This window comes from Diceros bicornis, chromosome 24, assembly GCF_020826845.1.
Source record: "Diceros bicornis minor isolate mBicDic1 chromosome 24, mDicBic1.mat.cur, whole genome shotgun sequence".
Taxonomy (NCBI): domain Eukaryota; kingdom Metazoa; phylum Chordata; class Mammalia; order Perissodactyla; family Rhinocerotidae; genus Diceros; species Diceros bicornis.
This window is the reverse complement of record NC_080763.1, coordinates 23,711,278-23,735,078: the sequence shown is the minus strand read 5'-3', so window position 1 is coordinate 23,735,078 and position 23,801 is coordinate 23,711,278. Positions and strand designations below refer to the sequence as shown.

Below are 23,801 nucleotides of genomic sequence, written 5' to 3'. Positions count from 1 at the left end.
TCTAAGAGGAAAGCAGGCAGCAGCCTTGGAAAGAGTTACTTCATCCCGTTGGCTAATGGGTCACATATTCCATGGGAAAGGATCCAGGTATGGAAAAGAGGGGATGGTTAGGCCTGTATGTAAGGAGAGAGAGAAGAGGATTAACTACATGGTTTGTAGGTCTGGGTAAAAGGTGATAAAATTCCAGTGTTGGAGTGAAATGGGAATATTTTCCCATTATGTCCACATGTTGCCAGCTCCCCCGGTGCCTGCTGGCATCTTCCCAGGCTTCTGTCTGGCACCTTCACCAAATACCTCAAAGAATCAGACTCATTCCAAAGCTTCACTGAGGGGGAGGGGGAGGCAAAGGGTCCTGCCAAGTACTTTGATCTATGCAGGGGGTCTCAAGGGATTCAGCCCAGGGAGGGGTGGGAGGGAGGACGAGAGCCTGCCAAACACATTCTCTCAAGACTTGTCACCCACGGGGTTCTCAGCCCCACCAAGGAAAGTTTAACTTTTCTATTCTTTATGATGTTGGGTTTAAAATAACAAATCACTAGGGCAAAAGAGCATTCCAAGAGAAAAAAGTCCCAGATGAGTTGGGAATAGATCCTATTCTTTTTGACTCATGTCTAAGAAAATAAAAAGCAAACTTGTACCACAGTTGACTTTCAATAGCAATTCCATTTGGCAGCCGAAACCCAAACCCAAACTAGTGCCGTCTATGAGATTCAAACAACACTGGGGCTCCTGGCACGGGACTGAAGGAAAAGCTGTCGGACAGGAGCCTTCATGCCAAGGTCAGAACAGAGACAGGAAAAGAGAGTTCCAAGGCATATGACCAGGGCCTTACAGCCCATATAGCCAGGGTCACATGAGACCCAGGCTAAAAGGCCTCCAGCATGACCCAGGGCCAGGTAACAGGACTTGCAGCCTGGGGCTGTAGTAGTTGCTGTATCAGAACTAGATCCTATGTTTCTTCAGCACAAAAGGTCTGGCTGCCAGTGTTTACTGTACAGTTTCTAGTCCAGACTGAATTTAAGGATTTCCCAATATGAAAGACCCCTCAGAAAGTCAGTTTCTGCACATACAGGAAATAGCTCAGACCATGTGAAAAGAGAACTGGGGAATTTAAGATGGAGTATTGACCACACACAACACAGCCACCTCCCCCTCTTCCCTTCGAGTCCCACTAAAAGGACAGAAAAGATATTTTTAAAAGAACGAAATGATAACAAGTCTAGAAAACAGGTAAAGGAGACAAGAACAGACCAAAAGTATAAGGAAATCCTGAAAGATAGAAAGCAGATGGGATCAAGTTGAGAAAACAGAGCAGAGGAAGGCCCAGCCCCAAATATCTGAGGTAAGAGTGATCTTCTCAAGGAGCCCTCTGAGAAGTTCCAAGCTGGTAATGAACAAACATGAAGAGCAGGAGTGGGCCAAGGAACAAGAATTACAACAGTGAGGCCAGTGGGCCTTCTCCACACCCAAAGCTTTTGCCCTCGGGATAAAACCTAATGATGACACCCTCAGGAGGACATCTTGGGTGGGTATAGGGATCTGAGAGAAGAGATGAACTTGAGGCCCCTCCATCCCTATAACAGACACAAAGGAGAAAGGAGAGGAAGGGTAGCTCTTCCCAAGAGGGAAATTACCAAAATCTTCCTCTGTATTCACAATAAGGCCTGCCCTATTTTAGTGAGGGGGAAGGAAGGGGCAGGCTCTTCACCCATGTCCACCTAAGGTAATGTCACCCATATTTTTCCCTTACACAAAACCCACCTTCAGCCTCTCATTCAGAGAGAAGCTCTTAGAGAAACAAAGCAGTCCTACACAACAGCAGGGGAAACCCAGGCCAGCTGCCAATTTCAGTCTAGTCTTTTGTTCATGAATATAACGCAACACCTAAGGTCATCAGAAAGCATCCTCGGAAAGACCAGCAGACAAACTGTATCCATTAAGGAACAAAAGGCTATCATAAAAAAAAAAGAAAAAGGCAAATCAGAAAATAAGAGTTTCTGGAAACTATGATAAGCCAATATAGAAGAAATACAGTAGGATAGAATGAATAATAAAGCAGATAAGAGCTCAAACTGGTGATCCAGAAGATAAAGATGGGGAAGACAAAGAAAAATTAGTGAAAAGTTGACAGGAAGGAAGACCCAGAATGCCTCAAAAAGGAGTTCTAAAAGCAGAAACAAAGACAAAAAAAACGGATAATTTTCCCTGAACTAAAGAAAAATAGTTTCCAGATTGAAAGGTCCAACCAAAGGTCCAAGAGGAAGAATGAAAAGAGACCCAGGCTTAATTACATACTGGTTAAATTTCAGAATTCCAATGCTATAAAGCTTCTATTGAGTTTAAATTTTTTTTTCCTCTTCTTAAGCAGAGAAAATGAAGCATCGTTATCGAAGAGAATGTAAATGTTATAATCCTTTGAAATAAAAAAATAATAAAAAGTAACCAAATTTAGAGATGGAATGAGGAAGGGAGAATAGGAGGTGATATGTGCGTAACAAATATCAAACTAGAAATTAACAAATACAATGTAAAGTTGAGAAAAAAAGAAAGGTAAGTCAACCATATTAAGTTACTAACTACTGTTGTAAGTCTAGAAGGTGAGACTAGAGTTGAGATTTTATTTTATTCACTCTGTATATGTATTCAATTTAAAAACACCTTTTAATGAGGATTTCGCAAAGATTCAAGATACTGATGACTTTTGGGGAAAAAAGAGGATGAGAAGGAAAAGCAGGAGGAGGGAGGGAGGACGGAAGTAAGGAAGAGAGGCAGGGAAGGAGGAGGAGGATGGGAGGAAAGGAGGAAGGAGCAGAAGCAGCAGCAAGGATGCCATATCAAATTAAGGTTAATTTCCTTCACGACCTTCAGGGCAGGAACCCACAGTTCTGCTCATAATAGAAACTAAATGTGTATGCTACCAATCAATTCTTAGTGCTGAGGAATTAACATAACAGTATGCTGAAAGCAGAAAAGAGGTACCTTTTCTGCTGACACCAAAGCCTGCCCTTCCCTAAAATCTGATCAAGTGACTTTATAGCCATAGAGTAACTGTTGGCACGAGAAGAGGTTACTGCCAGTAAGGTGAACAGTAGCCAACTCATACCCACCCTGAACCCATACTTCTGAATGCAGATTTCAGAAAGGAACATCTGCTCTTAATGAAAAGGAACTGTACTAGTATCTTGGACCAAGGGTGAATGGGGAAGAACACATAAGGAGAAAGGTTGCCATCTGCCGCATACTTACATTGTTGATCAGGTAGACGCCCCGCCCCCTAGAAGAGGCCACTGGTTTTACTATCCAAGGTCCCCGGTCCTTTGAATATGAATCTGCTCAAAATATTGGGAGATAAAAAGGGGGAGAGAGAAACAAAGGGAAAGAAGGGACATGAGTTTATCATCTTAAATTTCCGCAATGGTTATCTACCCAGGTACCCAAAGAATTTTTCAAATTTCTAAGTGCAGGGCAGCAGCTAAAATAACCTGTATTTTTGGACTAGCCTTAAAAATAAAAACAAAAAGAGAGAGAGAGGGGGAAGAGGAGAACTCAAAATTGCCTTTATAACTGCCTGCAAAACATTACCACGTGGATGCCTGTAGGCATCTCAAATCCAAACCTGGTCCAAAATTTAACCCTCCCCTGCCCCTTTAACACACTTCCTTTACATTCCTGGTTATACTCCCTGGTTAAAGACTTATCCATCCTCCGAGCTTCTTAGACTCACACCTCTGGAGATATCTTTGGCCCCTGTCTCACTCCTCACAGCCAGTAAGTAAACCTTGTTTACTCTACCATTCTTTCCATCCCTCCTTTCCATTCCAGCTACCTAGGTGCACCCATCTTCACTTCTTATCTGGATCACTACAATAACCTTCAAAGTGACCGCTGTGTGTCTTCCCCCCACTCCCTCCAATTCATTTCATGAGGTCATTTTTCTTAAGGCCAGCCTGTTCACGTCCTTTTCCTTCTCAAAAATCTCCTATTGCCCAAACTCAGGTCAGCACTGGAGGGTCAGGAACATAAGAGTCATGGAGAAAATGGAATTTCCTAGTTATCATATGCTAGGTAGACACCAAAGGAAAAGAAGGGAACTTAAAACAGACTTTATGAAGAAGAAGAAGGTCTCTTTGAAAGAGGAAGTGGTAGGAATAGGTAGGTTTCTCCCCTAATACGTAAACTTAGCAACACAATTAACCTAATGATTTAGATTTCTCCCTAATGGATTTAAGTTTAGAGATCACGGACTCTGGACAACTGGCATCCTGGCAAGACTGAAACCAAGAAGATTCCTCATTACTATCAAGTCTTCCCTGTCCTCCCTCTTCCACAAACACAGTAAGTCCCTGTTGTGGTCTTTGGGTGGCAACGGCAATGGGTGGTTTGTCTCGGGGACTGAGGAACACCATTTGCCTGTAATTTAGCCCTGAAGCTAAATGTGGTGACCTTGGGTTGCAGCTGTATTAATTCTATGTATTCTACTGACCTTCTGAACTTATTTTTGTTAAAAAGTAGAACACATCAGAGTTTGAACAATATGCTGAAGAAGCAATTCTACTGAAAGAAAGACAGGTCAGGCTTGAACTGATAGAGGAACCCTAACTTTATCCAATCATCTGAATGAGCATCCCCAGCCCTCAACCTGCCTCCAAAGTGTGGCGGAGAACAGCAGAATAAAAAATCGCAGAGAGGAGAAAGGGAAATTTTCAAGTTAGACTCCTTTAATCTTTAATAGGGAATTATTCTGGACTTTAATTTCTCATTAGGAATACAACAACAAGAAGAGTTCATATCAGGGATTTTTACATTGCTGACATGTTAGCTGAAGCATTTTTATACTAGCTTATTATCAATTTTATTATGTAACAATACATCTCAACATAACTTGAAATAGGAAATAATATTGAACATTTATTAAGCACCTATCAGGCACCATTCCAAGTGCATTCCATGCATTAACCTATTTAAACAGCCCAACACCACCATCAGGTCAGTACTAGAAATAGTCCCATTTTACAGAGGAGGAAGCTAAGGTGCAGAGAGGTTTAAGCAATGTAGCTAAAGTCACATAACAAAAATTCTTACCTACAAATTTCCAGCTTTAGGTGTACTATAGCTTTGAAGTTAACTTAATTCATCCAATTAATATTCTCTTCTGATCCATTTCAGAGCCTTCTATGGGCAAACACTGAACTGCCAACCAGGGGCCGGCCCCCTGGCGTAGTGGTTAAGTGTGTGCGCTCCACTGCTGGCGACCCGGGTTCAGATCCTGGTGTGCACCGACGAACCGCTTGTGGGGCCATGCTGTGGTGGCGTCCCACATAAAGTGGAGGAAGATCGGCACGGATGTTAGCTCAGGGCCAGTCTTCCTCAGCAAAAAAAAGGAGGACTGGCATGGATGTTAGCTCAGGGCTGATCTTCCTCACAAAAAAAAAAGAACATGAACAGCCAACCAATGGTCCCAGCTGGAGCAACTAGTGCTATCAGAGAAATGGCCTCACCAAGGTGGAAGCAGGAGATCCTGATAACTGTCCCTGATGATGAAAGTCCCAGAGCATGAATAGCCCACTGGTGACGACTAGACTGTTAAGTCCAACAGGTTAAAAGAATTAAAAGTCAGTAAGTGCGCGTGCTCCGCTGCTGGCGGCCCAGGTTCGGGCGCGCACCAACGCACCACTTCTCCGGCCATGCTGAGGCCACACCCCACATACAGCAACTAGAAGGACGTGCAACTATGACGTACAACTATCTACTGGGGCTTTGGGGAAGAAAAAAAGGAGGAGGATTGGCAATAGATGTTAGCTCAGAGCCGGTCTTCCTCAGCAAAAAGAGGAGGATTAGCACGGATGTTAGCTCAGGTCTGATCTCCCTCACAAAAAAAAAAAAAGAATTAAAAGTCAGGAAGTCTAGAGAGAACTTTCTCTTCCTCTACCCATAAAACAGGAATAGTCTCTCTTGGACTTACTGAGAAGAGCACTATCGATATGTCTCTCCACTCTGTATGTCATACCTGATCCTCTTCACAGAGGTGACTTCTCTCATTGGCGATAATGAGAAATGGTCATTGCGCGCATACTGCCCAGCGTCTTTAGCAATAAACCACAGTGGTGAAGAGCATGGCCTCTGAAGCCAAACTGCCGGGTCTGAACCCTAATTCCACCACTTGCTAGCTGCATAACTTATGGAAGTTTCTTAAGCTCTCTGTACCTCCGTCTCCTCACCTGTAAAACTGGGAACAATAATAGTACATAACTCAGAGGATAGATGCCACTTAGAAGACGGCCTAACAGAAAGGAAATATTCATTAAGTGTTAACTATTATGATTATTACTATTTAGACTCTCACAAAGACCTGCTTCAAACCTCCTCTGTACTCATGCCTCTCCTATATACTAAGCCCACTGAGTCAGGCTCTGACCCCATGGAGGAAAACCTGAAATAGCCCATCTCCTCTACCTGGAGTGGGGGAGGTAAGTTCACTTCAAGGCAAAAGAAATAAGAAGCCCACTGAGACTCAGACGCAGGCCATGTGCTCCTCTCTGGCTTTACCAGCAGTACAGCTGACATTTAGATCCCTATTTAGCTCCCATGTGTATTTTTCAACTAGTCTGAACACCAAGGAGAGAGAACGTGACTAATTTGTACCTTCACACTCTAACACCAAAAGACGCACGATACTTGTACCCCAAAGAACATACGTCACACAAGTCCAGAAATCAAGGTGACAGGAATATTGCTTAAATGGCAAGGGGAAAAGAGACACCAAAAAGGAAGCATATGTAGTTCAAATGCAGAAGTACATACATCTTTACATAGGCACTAACTGTGGTCAATGGAGAAGAGACTTTTTGTACAAGACAGGGGAACATGTATATGACACTAATGTGTCCTCACATGAATGATACCAACAAGCTTGCTAAGAATAAATACACAGGTACACAATCAGAATAAAAACAGTTTTAAAGTTATCTCTGCAGCTGTTTTACTAAAGAAACACAATTTTTTAAGGATTTGAAAAGCCCTGATTGGTTACTGACTGAGGCAGCCCTTGGGGTAAGTCTGCCCTGAGTTCAGTTGTGGGGATGGGGGCGTTCTCAGTCAAGCACTTACTACAGAATTCCGCATACTCAGCCGGCAGCAGGAAGGTCTGAGGCAGGATGTGGAAAGCCTTGAATCCATGCGTATGCTGCATTCGAATGATGTTTTTGTACAGTCGGTCCTTCCGGGTTAGTTCATACGACCTAAAAATCATAAAAGTATTCCCATTTCAGTAAACCATGACTCAGAGGTTTTCCTGTGTTACCATATTCTAAAAAGTTTATAGTTTACAGTTCTAGAGCAGTTACTGGGGATAGTATTATATCCCAAATCTATCCCTTTGTCAAGCTCAAAAGTTTATTAATCATTTTCATGAAATGGATTTCTTAGGTAAGATTTATTCATTAAGGTATAACTTACGTACAGTAAAATCTACCCTTTTCAGTGTATAATTCTATGAGTTTGAACAAACACATACAATTAGGTAACCACCACCAACATCAAGATACAGAACAGTTCCAACATTCCAAAAAGTTACCCTAAGTCCCTTTGTAGCCAACCCTGCCAATCACCTCCAGGCCCTGGCAAACATTCCTCTGTTTTCTGTCTCTATAATTTTGCCTTTTTCAGGAAGTCAAATAAATGGAATCATATGGTATGTATCCTTTTGAGACTGGCTTCTTTCACTGAGCATAACACAGTTGAGATTTATCTTGCATGTATGTATTTCATTCCTTTTTACGGCTCAGTAGTATCCATTGTTTGGGTGTACGCGGTTTGTTTATCCATCCTCCAGTTAAAAGACAAAAGAGCTGTTTCCAGTTTTTGAAGATTATGAATAAAGTCGCTATAAGCATTTGTGTACAGGTTTTATATGAATATAAATTTTTGTAAGTTTTTTGTGAACATAAGTTTTCATCCCTCTAGGAGTAGGATTGCTGGGTTTAATAAGATTGTTTAGTAAGTTGTATTAGCTATCTATTATTGCTGCATAATATATTACCCCAAAACATAATAGCTTAAAATAATAATAAATATTTTTTATCTCACACAGTTTCTGTGGGTCAGGAACATAGGAGTGGCAGAGCTGTCCACTGTAGCAGTGGTAGTTCTGTCTTGGTAGCTCTTCTTGTCCTGAGGTTACAGTCAAGATGTTGGCCAGGGCGGCAGTCATCAGGTTTGACTGGGGCTGGAGGACCCACCTTCCAGATGCTCACTCATAGGGGGCTGGCTGTTGGCAGGAAGCCTCAGTTCCTCCCCATGTGAATTTTTCCATAAGGCTAATTGAGTGTCTTTATGACATGACAGGTGGTTTCTCCCAGATCAAGTGATCCAACAGAGAAACAGAGCAAGAAAGAAGCTTGAAGAAAGAAAGAAAGTCTTTTATGACCTAGTCTCAGAAGTAACTTACCATCACTTCTGCCATTATATTCGTTAGCAGTAAGTCACTAAGTCTAGCCCACATTCAAAAACAGAGAATTAGGCTCAACCTTTTGGAGGCAATGTCAAGGAATTTGTGGACACATTTTAAAACCACAAGTATATGTTTAACTTTATAAGCAATGGCCAAATTGTTATCTAAAGTGGCTGTACCATTTTGCAATTCCCACCAGCAAGGTTTCAGTGTTCCAGTTGCACTACATCCTGATCAGCACTTGGCATTGTCTGGTTTTTTGTTTTGTTTTTAGCCATTCTAACAGGTATGTAGTAACACCTCATGTGGTTTTAATTTGCATTCCGCTAAAGACTACTGATGTTGAACAACTTGTCATGTCCATATATGGTCTTTGGTGAAGTATCTGTTCAAATATTTTGCCCATTTTGAAAAATAAGATTGTTCCTTTATCATTTAGTTTCAAGAGTTACTATATATTCTGGATACAAATTCCTTATCAGATACATGTTTTGCAAATATTTTCTCCCAGTCTAGGGCTTGTCTTTTCATTTTCTTAACAGTGTCTTTCAAAGAACAGACATTTTAAATTTTGATGAAGTCCAATTTATCAATTTTTTTTCTCTTATAGATTGTGCTTTTATTGTTATATCTAAGAAATCTTTACCTAATCCAAGGTCATAAAAATTTTCTAAATGTTTTCTTCTAGAAGATTTAGTTTTAGGTTTTACATTTAAGTCTATGATTCTTCTTGCCAAATCGGCTTTTTAAATTTGATTTATAAGTATAAAATATATTCTAAAATAGACTTCAAATATACACAAACAAGAAAAGACTGTGTTCTAAGTTTGACTTTTGATAAATATACTCAAATTTAGAGGGTCCAGAAACTAAATACATCAAATAAATTCTAGTCTCATAAAGCTTCATGAACAGTCTGTGACTATTCACCACTACAAATAATTATGAAATATTTTAGGAACACTATGTGCTTTATTTTAATTGAATCATAATTCATTAATAGTACCAAAAAATCTGGATTACCCAAATAATGAAAAAACACTAGTATATCAACTAACAAGTTCCAAATCCAAAGCATTCTGGGAATTTTTATGCCACAGGTATCCAGAGGATGTGACCTTCTGAGATATATGGCCTGACAAAAAATTTCTCAGTTAATCCCAAGTGTAGATGCAGACTGATTAAGATACTAAAATATCAGAATTTCTGAGAAATTTTATTAATTTGTTTTTAGAAAGAAAGGTTAGTATCTTGGAAAACAGGACTGTCCAGGAAAATAAAACATGTGGCCACTTTATCCATATATATAGACCTAACACCACAGCAATAATTACACAACCTCTCAGATACCTACATGGAACTTGTACCATCACTATAAGTACCAATGGTCTGATATGTTTCACCTGCATAGTGCCCAAGACAGATCTTAATTTTAGACTGCAATGATCCCACTGTAGTCAAGTCCCAGATTACTAGGTTAAGAATCCCACTGACAACTAAACTACATCATTGAGAGATGGATATATAAGAGGTAAAATTTTAAAGAAAACAAAGGATATGATCACCTTAAAATTCAGGGCAATCATTGCTGCCTATTGGGGAGTGTATCCTGGCAGACTACAAAAAGGCACCTCAGTTAGCCTCAACTGGACTCATGAGTCTATGGTTTATGCCACCATTTAAAAACCATCTAAGGGGGGCCAGCCCAGTGGTGTAGTGGTTAAGTTTGCACTCTCTGCTTCGACGGCCTGGGGTTCGCAGGTTCGGATCCCAGGTGCGCACCGATGCCCGCTTGTCAAGCCATGCTGTGGTGGCATCCCATATAAAGTAGAGGAAGATGGGCACAGATGTTAGCCCAGGGCCAATCTGCCTCAGCAAAAAGAGGTAGATTGGCATCTGATGTTAGCTCAGGGCTAATCTTCCTCACACACACACACACACACACACACACACAAATAAAATAAAATAAAAACCATTGAAGAATCTTTGTTGTAACCATTAAAAACTTACTCTATCTGTTCCTCAGTTCAAATTTTTTATTATGATTTCTTAAATTCAAAGGTTGCTTTGCCAAATCCAGGTATTACAAATACTTCTTTCTTATCCACTGTCCTCTTGAGAAATCTAGAGCAGAGGTATTAAATTTTAGTGTACATAAGAATCACCTAGAGAGTTTCTTTAAAATGCATGTTCCTGGCCCCAGCTCTCAAAGTTCTGGAATGACGTCTAGGATTCTGCATTTTAAACAAGTACCTCAGGTGATTTGGTACAGGTGGTCCAGAGGCCACTCTATAACACTCATTTAGTCTAGTTTCACAGTCTCCAAACTAGCTGGATATAAATTGCTTTTTAATATATATATGCCACAGGTATCTAGAGGTTTTTAAATATATAGCTTTCTAGGTGTATATTTACTTAGAAAGATTAAGCACATAGAAGGTGCTTTTTAAATACACATCTTCCCTGGGATGGTGATTCCATGAATCTGCAATGGGCCCTGTGAATGTATATTTTTAAAAAGTACCCTCGGTGATTCTTATCATTAAGGAATTAGAAACACCGAACCAAAGGATAAGAAGAAGAACACATTCTCCTACAGATGTCCAGTTTTTAGTGGTCTCAAAACTGTTTTGCTTGGTATATACCCTATACAAATTTTGGGAGACTACATATCATTTTAGTCGGCATCTAAGATTTTTCATCATAAATTTAAATTGTTCCAAAGGATCCAATGAACGGCAAATATTATTTTAAAATATAACTGTAACACTACGGTTTTAAGTATATTCAAGGGAACCTAAATAACATCAGGATTCACTAGCCACCATACATTTAAAAAATGTTATTAAAGAAAAAGCTCTTTTTTGTCAGTAAATTTTTCACTTTTTTAAATATACTTTTTACTGAAGTTAACATATATACAGAAAAGCACACAAATCACCACTAGTGCAGAGCATGAAGAATTTTTACAAAGTGAACACACCAAGTGAACACACACAGAGTATAGAACATTCCCAGCAAGCCAGAAGCCTCCCCCATACTCCCACCCAGACATTATCCCCCCAATCACTCTTATTTTTACTTCTTCCATTCTATTTCCTCCAAAGAACAGCTTAGCCTAATAGAACATATTTAATGCTCATAAGTTTTTTACATCCTATCATACCTTCTCTACAACAAAAATATGCATATGAATTAATATGTAATATTTTTAAATTTCCTGTGATCATAAGGCTTTAACTGTTTATATTGGACTGATTATCAATGCAAGTATTACAGTACACAATTCATCAAAACACCATAAATATTATAAATTCTGGTTAAAATGTATATTATACCAATGTAAATTTCTCCATTTTGATAATTATACTATGATTATAACTGATGTTAACATTAGGAGAACTGGGTAAAGGATACATAGTAACTACATTATTTTTGCAACTTTTCTATAAGTCTACAATTACTAAAAATAAAAAGTTAAAAAATTATATTAAGAAAGAGTTCACAAAAACATGGAAACATTTTAAGTGTTAGAATTCCTCTTGCATGTGAGTTAGAAGTCTTTGGATTGAAAAAGGAGAGATATAGTAGCAGAAGCCACAAAGTGTATGCATTTAGGTAACTGATTATTCTGTCTTTTTTTTTTTTTTAATTTGTTGTTTATTGCAGTAACATTGGTTTATAACATTGTATAAGTTTCAGGTGTACATCGTTATACTTCTATTTCTGCATAGATTACATCATGTTCACCACTCAAATACTAACTACAACCCATCACCACACACATGTGCCGAATTATCCCTTTCGCCCTCCTCCCTCCCCCGTTCCCCTCTGGTAACCACCAATCCAATCTCTGTCTCTATGTGTTTGTTTATTGTTGTTATTATCTACTACTTAATGAAGGAAATCATATGGTATTTGACCTTCTCCCCCTGACTTATTTCACTTTGCATAATACCCTCAATGTCCATCCATGTTGTCACAAATGGCTGGATTTCATCGTTTCTTATGGCTGAGTAGTATTCCATTGTGTATATATACCACAGCTTCTTTATCCATTCGTCCCTTGATGGGCACTTAGGTTGCTTCCAAGTCTTGGCTATTGTGAATAACGCTGCAATGAACACAGGGGTGCATGTATCTTTACGCATTGGTGTTTTCAAGTTCTTTGGATAAATACCCAGCAGTGGAATAGCAGGATCATATGGTAGTTCTATCCTTGATTTTTTGAGGAATCTCCATACTGTTTTCCATAGTGGCTGCACCAGTTTGCACTCCCACCAGCAGTGTATGAGAGTTCCCTTCTCTCCACATCCTCTCCAACACATGTTGTTTCCTGTCTTGTTAATTATAGCCATTCTGACGGGCGTGAGGTGATATCTCATTGTAGTTTTGATTTGCATTTCCCTGATAGTTAATGATGTTGAACATCTTTCCATGTGTCTGTTGGCCATCTGTATATCTTCTTTGGAGAAATGTCTGTTCAGGTCTTTTGCCCATTTTTTGATTGGGTTGGCAGCTTTTTTGTTGTTGAGATGCATGAGTTCTTTATATATTTTGGAGATTAAGCCCTTATCAGATGTATGGTTTGCAAATATCTTCTCCCAATTGTTAGGTTGTCTTTTCGTTTTGTTCATGGTTTCCTTTGCTGTGCAGAAGCTTTTTAGTTTAATGTAGTCCCATTTGTTTATTTTTTGTATTGTTTCTCAGGTAACTGATTATTAATTTCTCAAACATACAACACATTCAAAGAGTAATCAAGAAAACACAGGGTTGGGCCGGCCCCGTGGCTTGGCGGTTAAGTGCGCGCGCTCCGCTGCTGGCAGCCCGGGTTCGGATCCCGGGCGAGCACCAACGTGCCGTTTCTCCGGCCATGCTGAGGCCGTGTCCCACATACAGCAACTAGAATGGATGTGCAACTACGACATACAACTATCTACCGGGGCAAAATAAATAAATAAAATCTTTAAAAAAAAAAAAAAAAAAGAAAACACAGGGTTAGAATTTATTAATACTGACAGAGTCCAAATTGAGATGGAATTCTCATACACCTACAGGAATATTTCAAACACTACTGAAATAAATAATAACTACTATCATGAATTAGGAATGCAGACTCTAGTGTGGGCTATTTAAAGACTGTTTAAATGCCTATTTAAAGTAGATGCTTCTGATTCACTTCAAGCATCCAGTCACACATTTAGAAAACCAAATCTACATCTTCCAGGCAGTAAGGAAGAAAATAAGGTTTTTTCGTTTTTTGGGTTTTTTTTTGTGAGGAAGATCAGCCCTGAGCTAACATCCATGCTAATCCTCCTCTTTTTGCTGAGGAAGACCAGCTCTGAGCTAACATCTATGGCCAATCCTCCTCCTTTGTTTCCCCCAAAGCCCCAGTAGATAGTTGTATGTCATAGCTGTACATCCTTCTAGTTGCTGTATGTGGGATGCAGCCTCAGCATGGCCGGAGAAGCGGTGCGTCAGTGTGCGCCCGGGATCCGAACCCGGGCTGCCAGTAGCAGAGCGCACGCACTTAACCGCTAAGCCACGGGGCCGGCCCGAAAATAAGGTTTAAATTACTTTCTGCAAATGAAGCTCAGACATAAAATAAAACTGGAACTTGTAATGAAGACTCAAAACACACATTTATCCAAGATTATGAAGAAACTATTTGACAGTAGAGACAGGTATTTATACACAGTGCCTAGGAATAAGACAGTAGTATTGAAAAATCAAGAAAGTGCCTTTCATTCCTCATGGAAATGAGGAAAGTATATGAGGTAACAGAAAACAAAACTTGGCGTAAGTGAGTAACTGGGGCGTAAGTCCTGAAAATAAAATAAAATGTAACCATGTATCTCTTCATGGTTGAGCATTACTTACTGGCTAGAAGAACCAGGGTTTCGGCATCAATTTTATTCCTATCTTCTTTTTCATAGATGTAAACACTAAGAAACCTTGGTCACAAAAATAATAGCTAACTTACATAGTCTTTACTATGTGACAGGAACACACTGTTCTAAGTACTTTAGATCTTGATATATTAAATCCTCACAACCATCCTATGAAATATGTGTCATTAGTACCTTCTTTTTACCAATGAGGAAACTGACACTCAGGAAGGTCATTTGCTCAAGGTCACTCAGCAGAGCTGCAATCTGGGCCCAGGCAGGTGGCTCCAGAGCCTGTGCTTCTAATCACTAGGCCATATTGCCTCTCTAGGCTGCCATTAACAACGGCAACTGGAAGGAGTTTTCTATAGCAATGACACTCAATTCTCTGAACTCCTTCCTAATTATGTGTCAAAAGTCACACGATGATCTATCATTAAAAATTATATTTAATGATCTATCAGTGACAACTTGATTATGTTCTCCTTCAATTCTGTTAAAAGCAAAGAAATGGAAATCCTTATCATGCAAAAAGAATTCAATGCATACTAGAATTCAATTAAATACCAATTTTTTTGTACCTTTGTTTGGAACTCTGAAAATTTTTACACATAAGGACAAGGTACCATAATAAGAGTCTAGCTGGGCCATTCTTTTATAAAGGGGAAAAACAGTAACTGTGAAAAATGAGGTGGGAAGGGAGAACCTGTCCACATGAGGGGCTCTCAAGCAGCTCAATTGTAGGAAAGAGAACCTATGGGATTTGCAATCTAGAAAGAGTCTTCTTTAAAACTATCCATATCTACACAGTCCTTGGAAAGGCTTGATATATGCTTAGGGATATAAACACCTCGGTTTGGTTTGCAGACTGCTGCCCTATATCACAGACTTTTTTTTTAAGGACATTAATTATCTCTGCTGGCTACATGCCCAATGTCAGGTACCTTTAAATGGAGCAAAATAGCAACAAGAGCATTACCTGGGAAAGTGATTAACCTTTTGTGCTTCAGAGAGGGTACGAAGTAAGAAGGGCTTCAGGTGGGATCCTGTCCACATTAGGTTATAGTCAGTGCTGCTTGGGTGAACCTGATGGCATATAAAAAGACAAGACAAAAAACATCAGAGACAGGCTCTCTTCAAGAAGAGTGATGGCCATAGAGACTTTTCATCCACAGAGTACTCACAGAGGTGGCCCAGTTAGTATGTGAGCCTAGTAAGACAAAAGTGGGGTATACAGAACATGAGGATAATCAAGTTTAAAGAATGGGAGAGTTGGGCAAATGCCAGATGCAAAAAGTAGAATAAATTAACCCTCCTACAGAAGTCCATGATGTCTCTTAATATTCTTGCATATCAAAGTATGAGAAGAGGGCGCAACCCCAAAACTCCCTTCTCAGATTGTCCTTATGTCCTTGCAGATGCTGGGTATAAAGTACTGATCAGAACTAAAGCCTTATAGCAGCAAACCAACTCAGAATTCATTCATTCATTCATAAGAATTCATTTGTCCATTCATTCAATAATTATGTACTCTATGTCTATTACATGATAGGTACCCTTTTGAGCCCTGGAGATAAAACAGCAATAAGACAGGATATACACTGGTATCAGAACTTCCTCAAAACGTCTACTTCAGATCTCAACCTAAGATAAGGAGCTAGCAACTAGACTTTTATCAATTGTCTCAAAACATCTACAGTGGAAGTCTGTCCAGCATTTTTGTCTGTCCCTTTTGATGTCAACATGCCAATTTTCCCAATTTTGAGGGGGAATAACATATTCCTTGGTTTTAAAGGACCTACCAATCACCCACCTCTCTCTTCCCCCAAGAAGTGAATCCATGATCCAAGCTGGGCCAGTCACTCTATCTCCAGAATGTTATTCTTTTTTTTTTTTTTCTGTGAGAAAGATCAGCCCTGTGCTAACATCTGCCAATCCTCCTCTTTTTTTGCTGAGAAGACTGGCCCTGGGCTAACACCCATGCCCATCTTCCTCCACTTTATATGGGATGCCATCACAGCATGGCCTGCCAAGCAGTGCGTCGCTGTGCGCCCGGGATCCGAACGAGCGAACCCCAGGCCGCCGCAGTGGAGCACATGCACTTAACCGCTTGTGCCACCGGGCCGGCCCCCTAGAATGTTATTCTTGAGCAGAGACAGGCACAAGGACAATGAATGGAGTCAAGTCACTTCCACAGCAGTGCCTTGAGGAGATGGCCCTGAAGATTCCTGTTCCCAGATCCCTGGGGCTGTCCTGGTCTCTCTCCTTCCAAAGGCCTCCCTTTTCAGCTATTCCTCTGATTCCACTAGCCATCTTGCGCACACCTTTCCTATAAATTCCTCTGGTTTAAGTTAGACAGAGTCTATTTCTGTTGCCTGCAATCAAAGAACCTTAATTGGGTATCAGACAACTTCTTATAGGCAACTCTGCCTCTAGCCCAAGCTTAAAAACATAGCAAGAGGGGCCGGTCCTGTGACGTAGTGGTTAAGTCTGGCACATTCTGCTTGGGCGTGGGCCTGGGTTCACGGGTTCGGATCCTGGGCACAGACCTACACCACGTGTCAAGCCATGCTGTGGCAGCGACCCACATACAAAATAGAGGAAGACTAGCACAAATGTCAGCTCAGGGTGAATGTTCCTCAAGCAAAAAAGAGGAAGATTGGCAACAGATGTTAGCTCAGAGTGAATCTTCCTCACCAAAAAAAAAAAACATAGCAAGAAAAATAAAGTGAGTTTTTGCCAAAAAAATAATCGTGTGAAAATTTTTCCAGGTATTTCAAGAAGAAACTGGTAAAGCCACTCAGAAATTCAATCCAAGTTCTGCATCATCACTAAGCATTGGTCCCATGTACTTTCTTGAGCTGGCCCTGTTAATTGGCAGCCAGGTGGCTAGGTTTTTCAGCTTCTGAGCATATCAGGTAAGGCAGTAAAAATGAGCTTACTTCATGAAATCCATGGGCTGTCAGAATGCTGCGCACCAGGCGACTGTCTGTTCGTACAATCTTGTAAGACAAATGATAACGTTCTAAAGAAAAACATAAATCAAGTTCAGTAAGCAGAAAGTTAACTGTAGAGACAGATATAAACTGTAAGAGGGTGGCTTGCTTAATTATACTCAATAACACTACACTGCTACTCTTATGCAGTGTAGTAATAATAATGATAATAATAATAATAATCCTAACCTTAAGTAGGTTGTGGATTATTTTGGACCAACGGTTCTTGACCTGAGATTCGTTGGGGGTTACTAAATATGGATGGGGGAAAAATGACATCTCTGTTTTCACTAATTTCTAGTTGAAATTTAACATGCTTCAACTAGGAGTGTAGGCAACAAAGCAGAGTAGTATTAGCAGTACCCGTGACCCGCCACCAATAGATATCAGGCATTTTAATATTATTTTACAATGGTTACAGTTAGCTCAAAATATCACTATTCTCATAGTATTTAAAAATTATAGGAGTTAACAGACCTACCACCAGATCATGTTATTTAATGCACTCATAAAAAAGCATATCTACCACAAGTTTGGTTTTTAAAAAATATTTTGGTAGCTGTATTGCAATATAATTGATTTTCTTTGTAGTTATATGTATTTTTTTAATACACTTAAAAAACATTATTCTGAGAAGAGACCCATAGGCTTCTCCACCCTGCCCACGGGGTCTACTGCACCAAAAAGGTTAAGAACCCCTCCAGACAGCCCTGTGTGCACAACAGTGCTGGTTACCAGCATATCTTAGACCAGAGGTTATAAACTGACGACCCAAGGGCCAAAACCAATCTGCAGGAATGGTTTTTCATTGTGCTTTAAAATAAAATTGAATTAATTGTTAACCTTTAGAAATTGGAGGAATTCATATAAAAATCTAGTTTTCTGGGCTACTCTTGAGAACTCTGGCAACCCTGGGCTGTCTCTCTCTGGCATGGCAAGAGTCAACTGGAGAAGTGCAAGCGCTCCCTTTAGGACAGGCCTGCACTGTCCAGTTCAGCACAGTCCCCACCCAGCCTGCTTCACTCATTCATATTTCCTGCCAGGCCCCTGTAAGCATTCTGTGCTTGTGACCCTTGTCTAAAAGGAAAATCTAAATCATATGAAATGTCTATATATCCCCAAAGACTAACATTTAATCTGGCCCATTAAATTCAATTTCTTTCTATGCATCACTACAGATTATTGAAAAGTTAGCTAAGAATTCTACAGAACAATTTTTTTAAAGGACTGTGTATTGAACAATTTCCGAATGAGTATAACACAGAAACTTACGGACAGACCCTAGGACAAAATTCAGCCTCTACAAAGATAAGCATTGATTTTTATGCATTTATGTGAAAATATTCACAAATCCCTGCTACTACTTGCCCAGCCCTGGCAGGAACGCCTTGCGAAGCAGACACAGGAGGACTGGAATGGAAAGGCCAGACACGCCATAGTTCTCATTCTTGTGGCAAACTTTTAAAGCCCAGTTACAGAGTTTTCCCAATGATCAATCACTATTATGTTGTCTTTGCAATATCGTTATAAGAAAAACGGCACAGAGTCATATGTGTTCACTTTGGTGCAGAGTACAACATAAGAAGCAATATGGTGCACTGCTTAAGAGTTTGTGTTCTGATTCCAAGTTGGGAAGGAAACCACAAGATAGGCCTGGAATATCTCACTATGCCAGAAAAAGAGAAAGTGCTCAAAAACTGATTGGGAACATGTCACAAGAATCTTGAAGGGGCTCCCAATGGCCAAATTTGAGACAATTTTGAATATAAAAATGAATAATGACAGAGATAGATTTATAACTCACTCATAAAAAAAGAAAAGAATCCATGAATCCACACTGATAAGAAGGTGAGAAGGTATACTGGTTTTCTATTGCTGCTAACACAAATTACCACACACTTAGCGGCTTAAACAACACAAATGTATTGTCTTATAGTTCTGCAGGTCAGAAGTCTGAGATGAGTCTCATCGAGGCATCAACAAGCCTGTGCTCCTTTCTATATAGGCTCTGGGTAGGGTCCATTTCCTTTCCTTTTCCATCTTCTAGAGGCCGCCCCCATTTCTTGGTTTGTAGTCTCCTTCCCCATCTTCAAAGCCAGCAATGATGGTTCTAGTCCTTCTCACATCGCATCAGTCTGACTCTTCTTCTGCCTTCTTCTTCTACTTTAAAGGACTCTTATGCTTATACTGGGCCCACTTGAAGAATCTCTTTATCTTAAGGTCAGCTAATCAGCAACCTTAATTCCATCTACAATAGAATCCCTCAATTCCCCTTTGCTAGGTCAGGTAATATTTTCACAGGTTCTGGGGATTAGGAGGTGGACATCTTTGGGGGACCATTATCCTGCCTACCACAGAAGGGAAAGCTCTTCTTTACAGAAAAGCCAGCCAATAAATGTAAAAGGAAAGACAGAAATAGAAAATCACCATTTTATAAAAACCATAAGAGTAAGCAATTCAAGACGAGAATCAATGAATACCAATGGGTTAGAGACTACTGGGGAAAAGGATACTCATACATCTTAAAATATCACTCCAGAGAATGCTTATAAGAAAGAAGAAAGGTACCTCTACAATGAAGCTATGTGGTGAACACTATCTTCATCAAATGATCAAAGTTGCCAACACCAACAATGCAATATAATGACACCACATGCTTCCTAATGTGATACACTGAGAAAGACACAACTTCACTAAGTGATATTCCTGCAAATTTTTTTTTTCTTTTTTTTTTTTTTTTTTTTGGTGAGGAGATCAGCCCTGAGCTAACATCCGCCAATCCTCCTCTTTTTTTGCTGAGGAAGACGGCCCTGGGCTAACATCTGTGCCTATCTTCTTCCACTTTATATGGGACGCCGCCACAGCATGGCTTACCAAGCAGTGCATCGGTGCGCGCCCGGGATCCGAACCAGCGAACCCCGGGCCGCCGCAGCGGAGCGCGCGCACTTAACCGCTTGCGCCACCGGGCCGGCCCCCCTGCAAATTTTTTTAACCTGAATCTGAACATGTGGAAACAATCTGACAAGCCCAAACTTAAGGACATCTGCAAAGCAGCTAGCCTGGAATCTTTTAAAATGTCAATGTCATGAAAGACAAAAAAATTCTAGTAAATGGTTTTAGATTAAAGGAGACTAAAACTAAATGCACTCTTTGATTGGATCCCAGATTTGGGGGGAAAAAAAAAAAACAGCTATAAAGTGGGGACAATTGGAAAAATCTGCATAGGAATTGTATATTAGATAAGAGTGTCTTACCAATGACAGACTTCCTGAGGGCCATCACTGTACTGTGGTTAGACAGGATGCCCTGTTCTTAGGAGATACATACTGAATAAAGTATTTAGGTGTGAAGTATTTGAACTAATTCTCAAATGTTTCAGAGAGAGAGATAGAGAAGCAAATAGGGCAAAATATTAATAATTGGTGAATCTAGGGAAAGAGTATACATGCATTCATTGTAGTATTCTTACAACTTGTTGGAGGTTTTTAATTTTTCTAAGTAAAATGTTTAGAAAATGAAAGAAAAAAATCAAGGCTTTTCCTTATGATAACAGTCATCACTGACACCTCCATTTTTGCACAGGCAAAAGCCAAAGCATCCTCAACTGCTGGAGACCAGGACTACGTCCAGCTCCATGCCTGTTCTGCAGTGCTGGCTCCACAATGCCAGCCACGGGAAAGGTGATCAGTAACGTGTGTGGAAAAACAGAGAACAATTATGTGGGGACTGGGGCAGACGGGGGAGTAATAAGAGGACGAGTATGTCTCTGGAGCCAAACTGCCAGGGTTCAAATCCTGCCTTTACTACTTCCTGCCTGTCATCTTGAATATGTTGTTTAATTTCTGTAGGCTCAATTTCATCACCTGTAAAACAGGGGTGATAACAAAGGTATATATCTCATGGGTAGTTGTAAGCATTAAGTCAGTTAATACTGTAAAACTTTTAGACACTTGTTGATACACAGTAAAATTTTTCATACAGTAAAAAAGTAAATACATAGTAAAATAGCTATTAATACATAGTATCATACATAGTAAATGATACACTTTATATAGCAAATTAAAAAATAAAAATGCTATTAATACTCTTTCTACTTCTCCTAATATAGAAGAAAAATGCAGTCATCACTGCATTCAGTGGCAGATCTGATTCTCACAGTATGTAAGTAGTAAGCAGTAACCAATTACTTGTAATCCACACCAACTAACTATAACCCAACTCAGATACACTGAACATGTTCCAAAAGGGGAGTGCAAGAGAGGCGGGTGGAATGATACAAAGCAACGGTGACTGCTGGGGATTATAACTCACACGCACGTTCTGAGTCCAAGAATGCTGATTACCAGTATATGTAAGAACAGAGGTTATAAACTGGTGATCCAAGGGCCAAATCCAGCCTGCAAACACGGTTGGTTTGTTCCTCGTGGTGTTTTAAACATAAAATTGAACTAGTTGCTAACTTTTTAAAATTGAAAGAATTCATATAAAAATCTAGATTTCTGGGCTTCTCTTGAAAAAACTAGCAACCTAGGTTTTCTCTCCCACAGCAAGAGTCAAATGGAGACTTGCAGCTGTAAACTGAACCTGCCCAACTGCCCAAGAAAGAACCACTTTGTCCATGTTTTCTTCCATATAAAAACAAGAGGCCTTCATCCTCCCTGGCTACTAGCAAACTGCCCAAACCTCTGACAGCTGAGCCTCTGAACCCACATTGCATCAATTCCACCATGAGATGGTAGAATTTCCTCTTCTCCAATCACTTACATGTCTCTCAGGAGATAACCTGAAGTGCTAGGACCCCTGGCAAATTCCAGGACTGACCATAGAGAGCAAATAAAAACAAGGAACCAATAATCTAACTGTCAGCACAGAAGCACCTAGGGAATGGTAAGGTGCCCTAAGGAGTTTGGTCTAAAATAGCACGGGAAAGTAGACTGAAGAGAAAACTAATGTTTTCGACTTTTAGAATACAAGAATAATCCCTTCAATGATAACATAGTGTAACTTTGCCTTACTGTCAGAAAATTAGGTCTATGCCTGCACTGTTCAATACGGAGTCACTAGCCACATGTAACTAACCAGTGAGCACTTGAAATGTGACTAGTGTGACAAAGGAACTGAATTTTTAATTTTATTTAACTTATTTTAAATTTAAAAACTGATACTCAATTCAGTTATGGAAAATCTGTTTGGAACAACTTGAGCATACGAATTTACTTTTTCACCTGTAACATTTGTGAAATCTAAATACAGATCAAATACTTCTGGGTAAATTTTGCACTATACTGAGATGCACTATAAGTATAAAATACATACTGGATGTAAAATATCTTACTGATTTTTCTATATTGAGTAAATGTGGAAATGATATATTGGACTAAATAAAATATATTATTAAAACTAATTTCAGCTATTTCTGTTTACTTTTTTTAATAAAGCTACTGGAAAATTTACATATATATCTTGCATCCTATTTTGGACATATTGGACAATGCTAGTCTATATAAATAGAAACTTAGGTAACTAACACATTCAGAGGCAAATTATAAAATGCTACTTCACTCTAGAAAAAGATTACTTTAAACTGAAAATATCTTTGTTGCCTCTAAAATGCAATCCCATTTACACGTTTAAAGACCATACTATTTTGAAAAAACATGGATATTGTGAGGAAAAAATATATTCCTGGAATATTTCACAAATAAAGCATATGAAATCATATTGTACCAAACATATTAACAGTGAATTCAATGAAACATTTAACACATAACAGAAAAAACAAGGTTGGCCTCTAACACTATAAGATCAACAGAAGATAACTAATGCCCCACATAAACTTCTCAAGGGGATTTAACCACAGGATTATGATCTGAGCAGATCTATGTCATCTATTTAAAAGAGCCAAAAAAAAAAAAAATAGACCAAGTGTTCAACAATTCAGACATCAGGGCAGCAACTAGCAAAAGTCACTCAGAGTGTTCTTTTCATAAAAAAGGTGAAAAAAATTATTAAACCTAAAAGGAACTGGAAAGATACAGAAAATTTAAAAGCAGAGAGATTGAGGAAAAAGTTTAGTGGCCTATTCTTTAATCACAAGAATATGTAAAAGCGAAAAACAAAGACTTATAAGTTCTAGAAAACAGTGCTTACTTGAATAATGGGATGACTACATTGATGGATACTAATTTCCAACAAATGTTAGATATCCTATAAAGGGTCTGCCTATTGTCGTGGAATACACAGATTCATTTATGTGACAGATAAGCGGATTAAAAGAAGTATGTTTGGGGGGATTATTTACTTCTGTTGTCTTTACCCACCTTTCACGTTTTGATTCAAACCATATTTAGAGGGAGTTTCTCAGCAAATGTTAGCAATTCTTCAGTTACTTAGGCTTCAGAGAATATGAATGAACCGCGTCCCTTTAAATGGTAACCTAGCAACTTGCTGAGGGGATTAGAACACAAG

General features: G+C 39.5%; 1 protein-coding gene across 16 annotated transcripts in view; it reads right to left on the bottom strand.

Moving 5' to 3' along the window:
• TTLL5 (tubulin tyrosine ligase like 5) overlaps nucleotides 1-23,801 on the bottom strand; it is a 296,525-nt gene that overhangs the window by 260,204 nt on the left and 12,520 nt on the right. For all 16 annotated transcript variants that reach the window (XR_009223721.1, XM_058567405.1, XM_058567407.1 and 13 more), the window contains 4 exons: nucleotides 17,280-17,362; nucleotides 15,317-15,423; nucleotides 7,108-7,238; nucleotides 3,247-3,329 (listed from right to left, as the gene is read on the bottom strand). Coding sequence is in view for 15 of the 16 variants with exons in the window: in XM_058567405.1 (XP_058423388.1) it covers nucleotides 3,247-3,329; nucleotides 7,108-7,238; nucleotides 15,317-15,423; nucleotides 17,280-17,362 (404 nt within the window). In the remaining variant the exon portion in view is untranslated. The remainder of the gene's footprint in view (nucleotides 1-3,246; nucleotides 3,330-7,107; nucleotides 7,239-15,316; nucleotides 15,424-17,279; nucleotides 17,363-23,801) is intronic.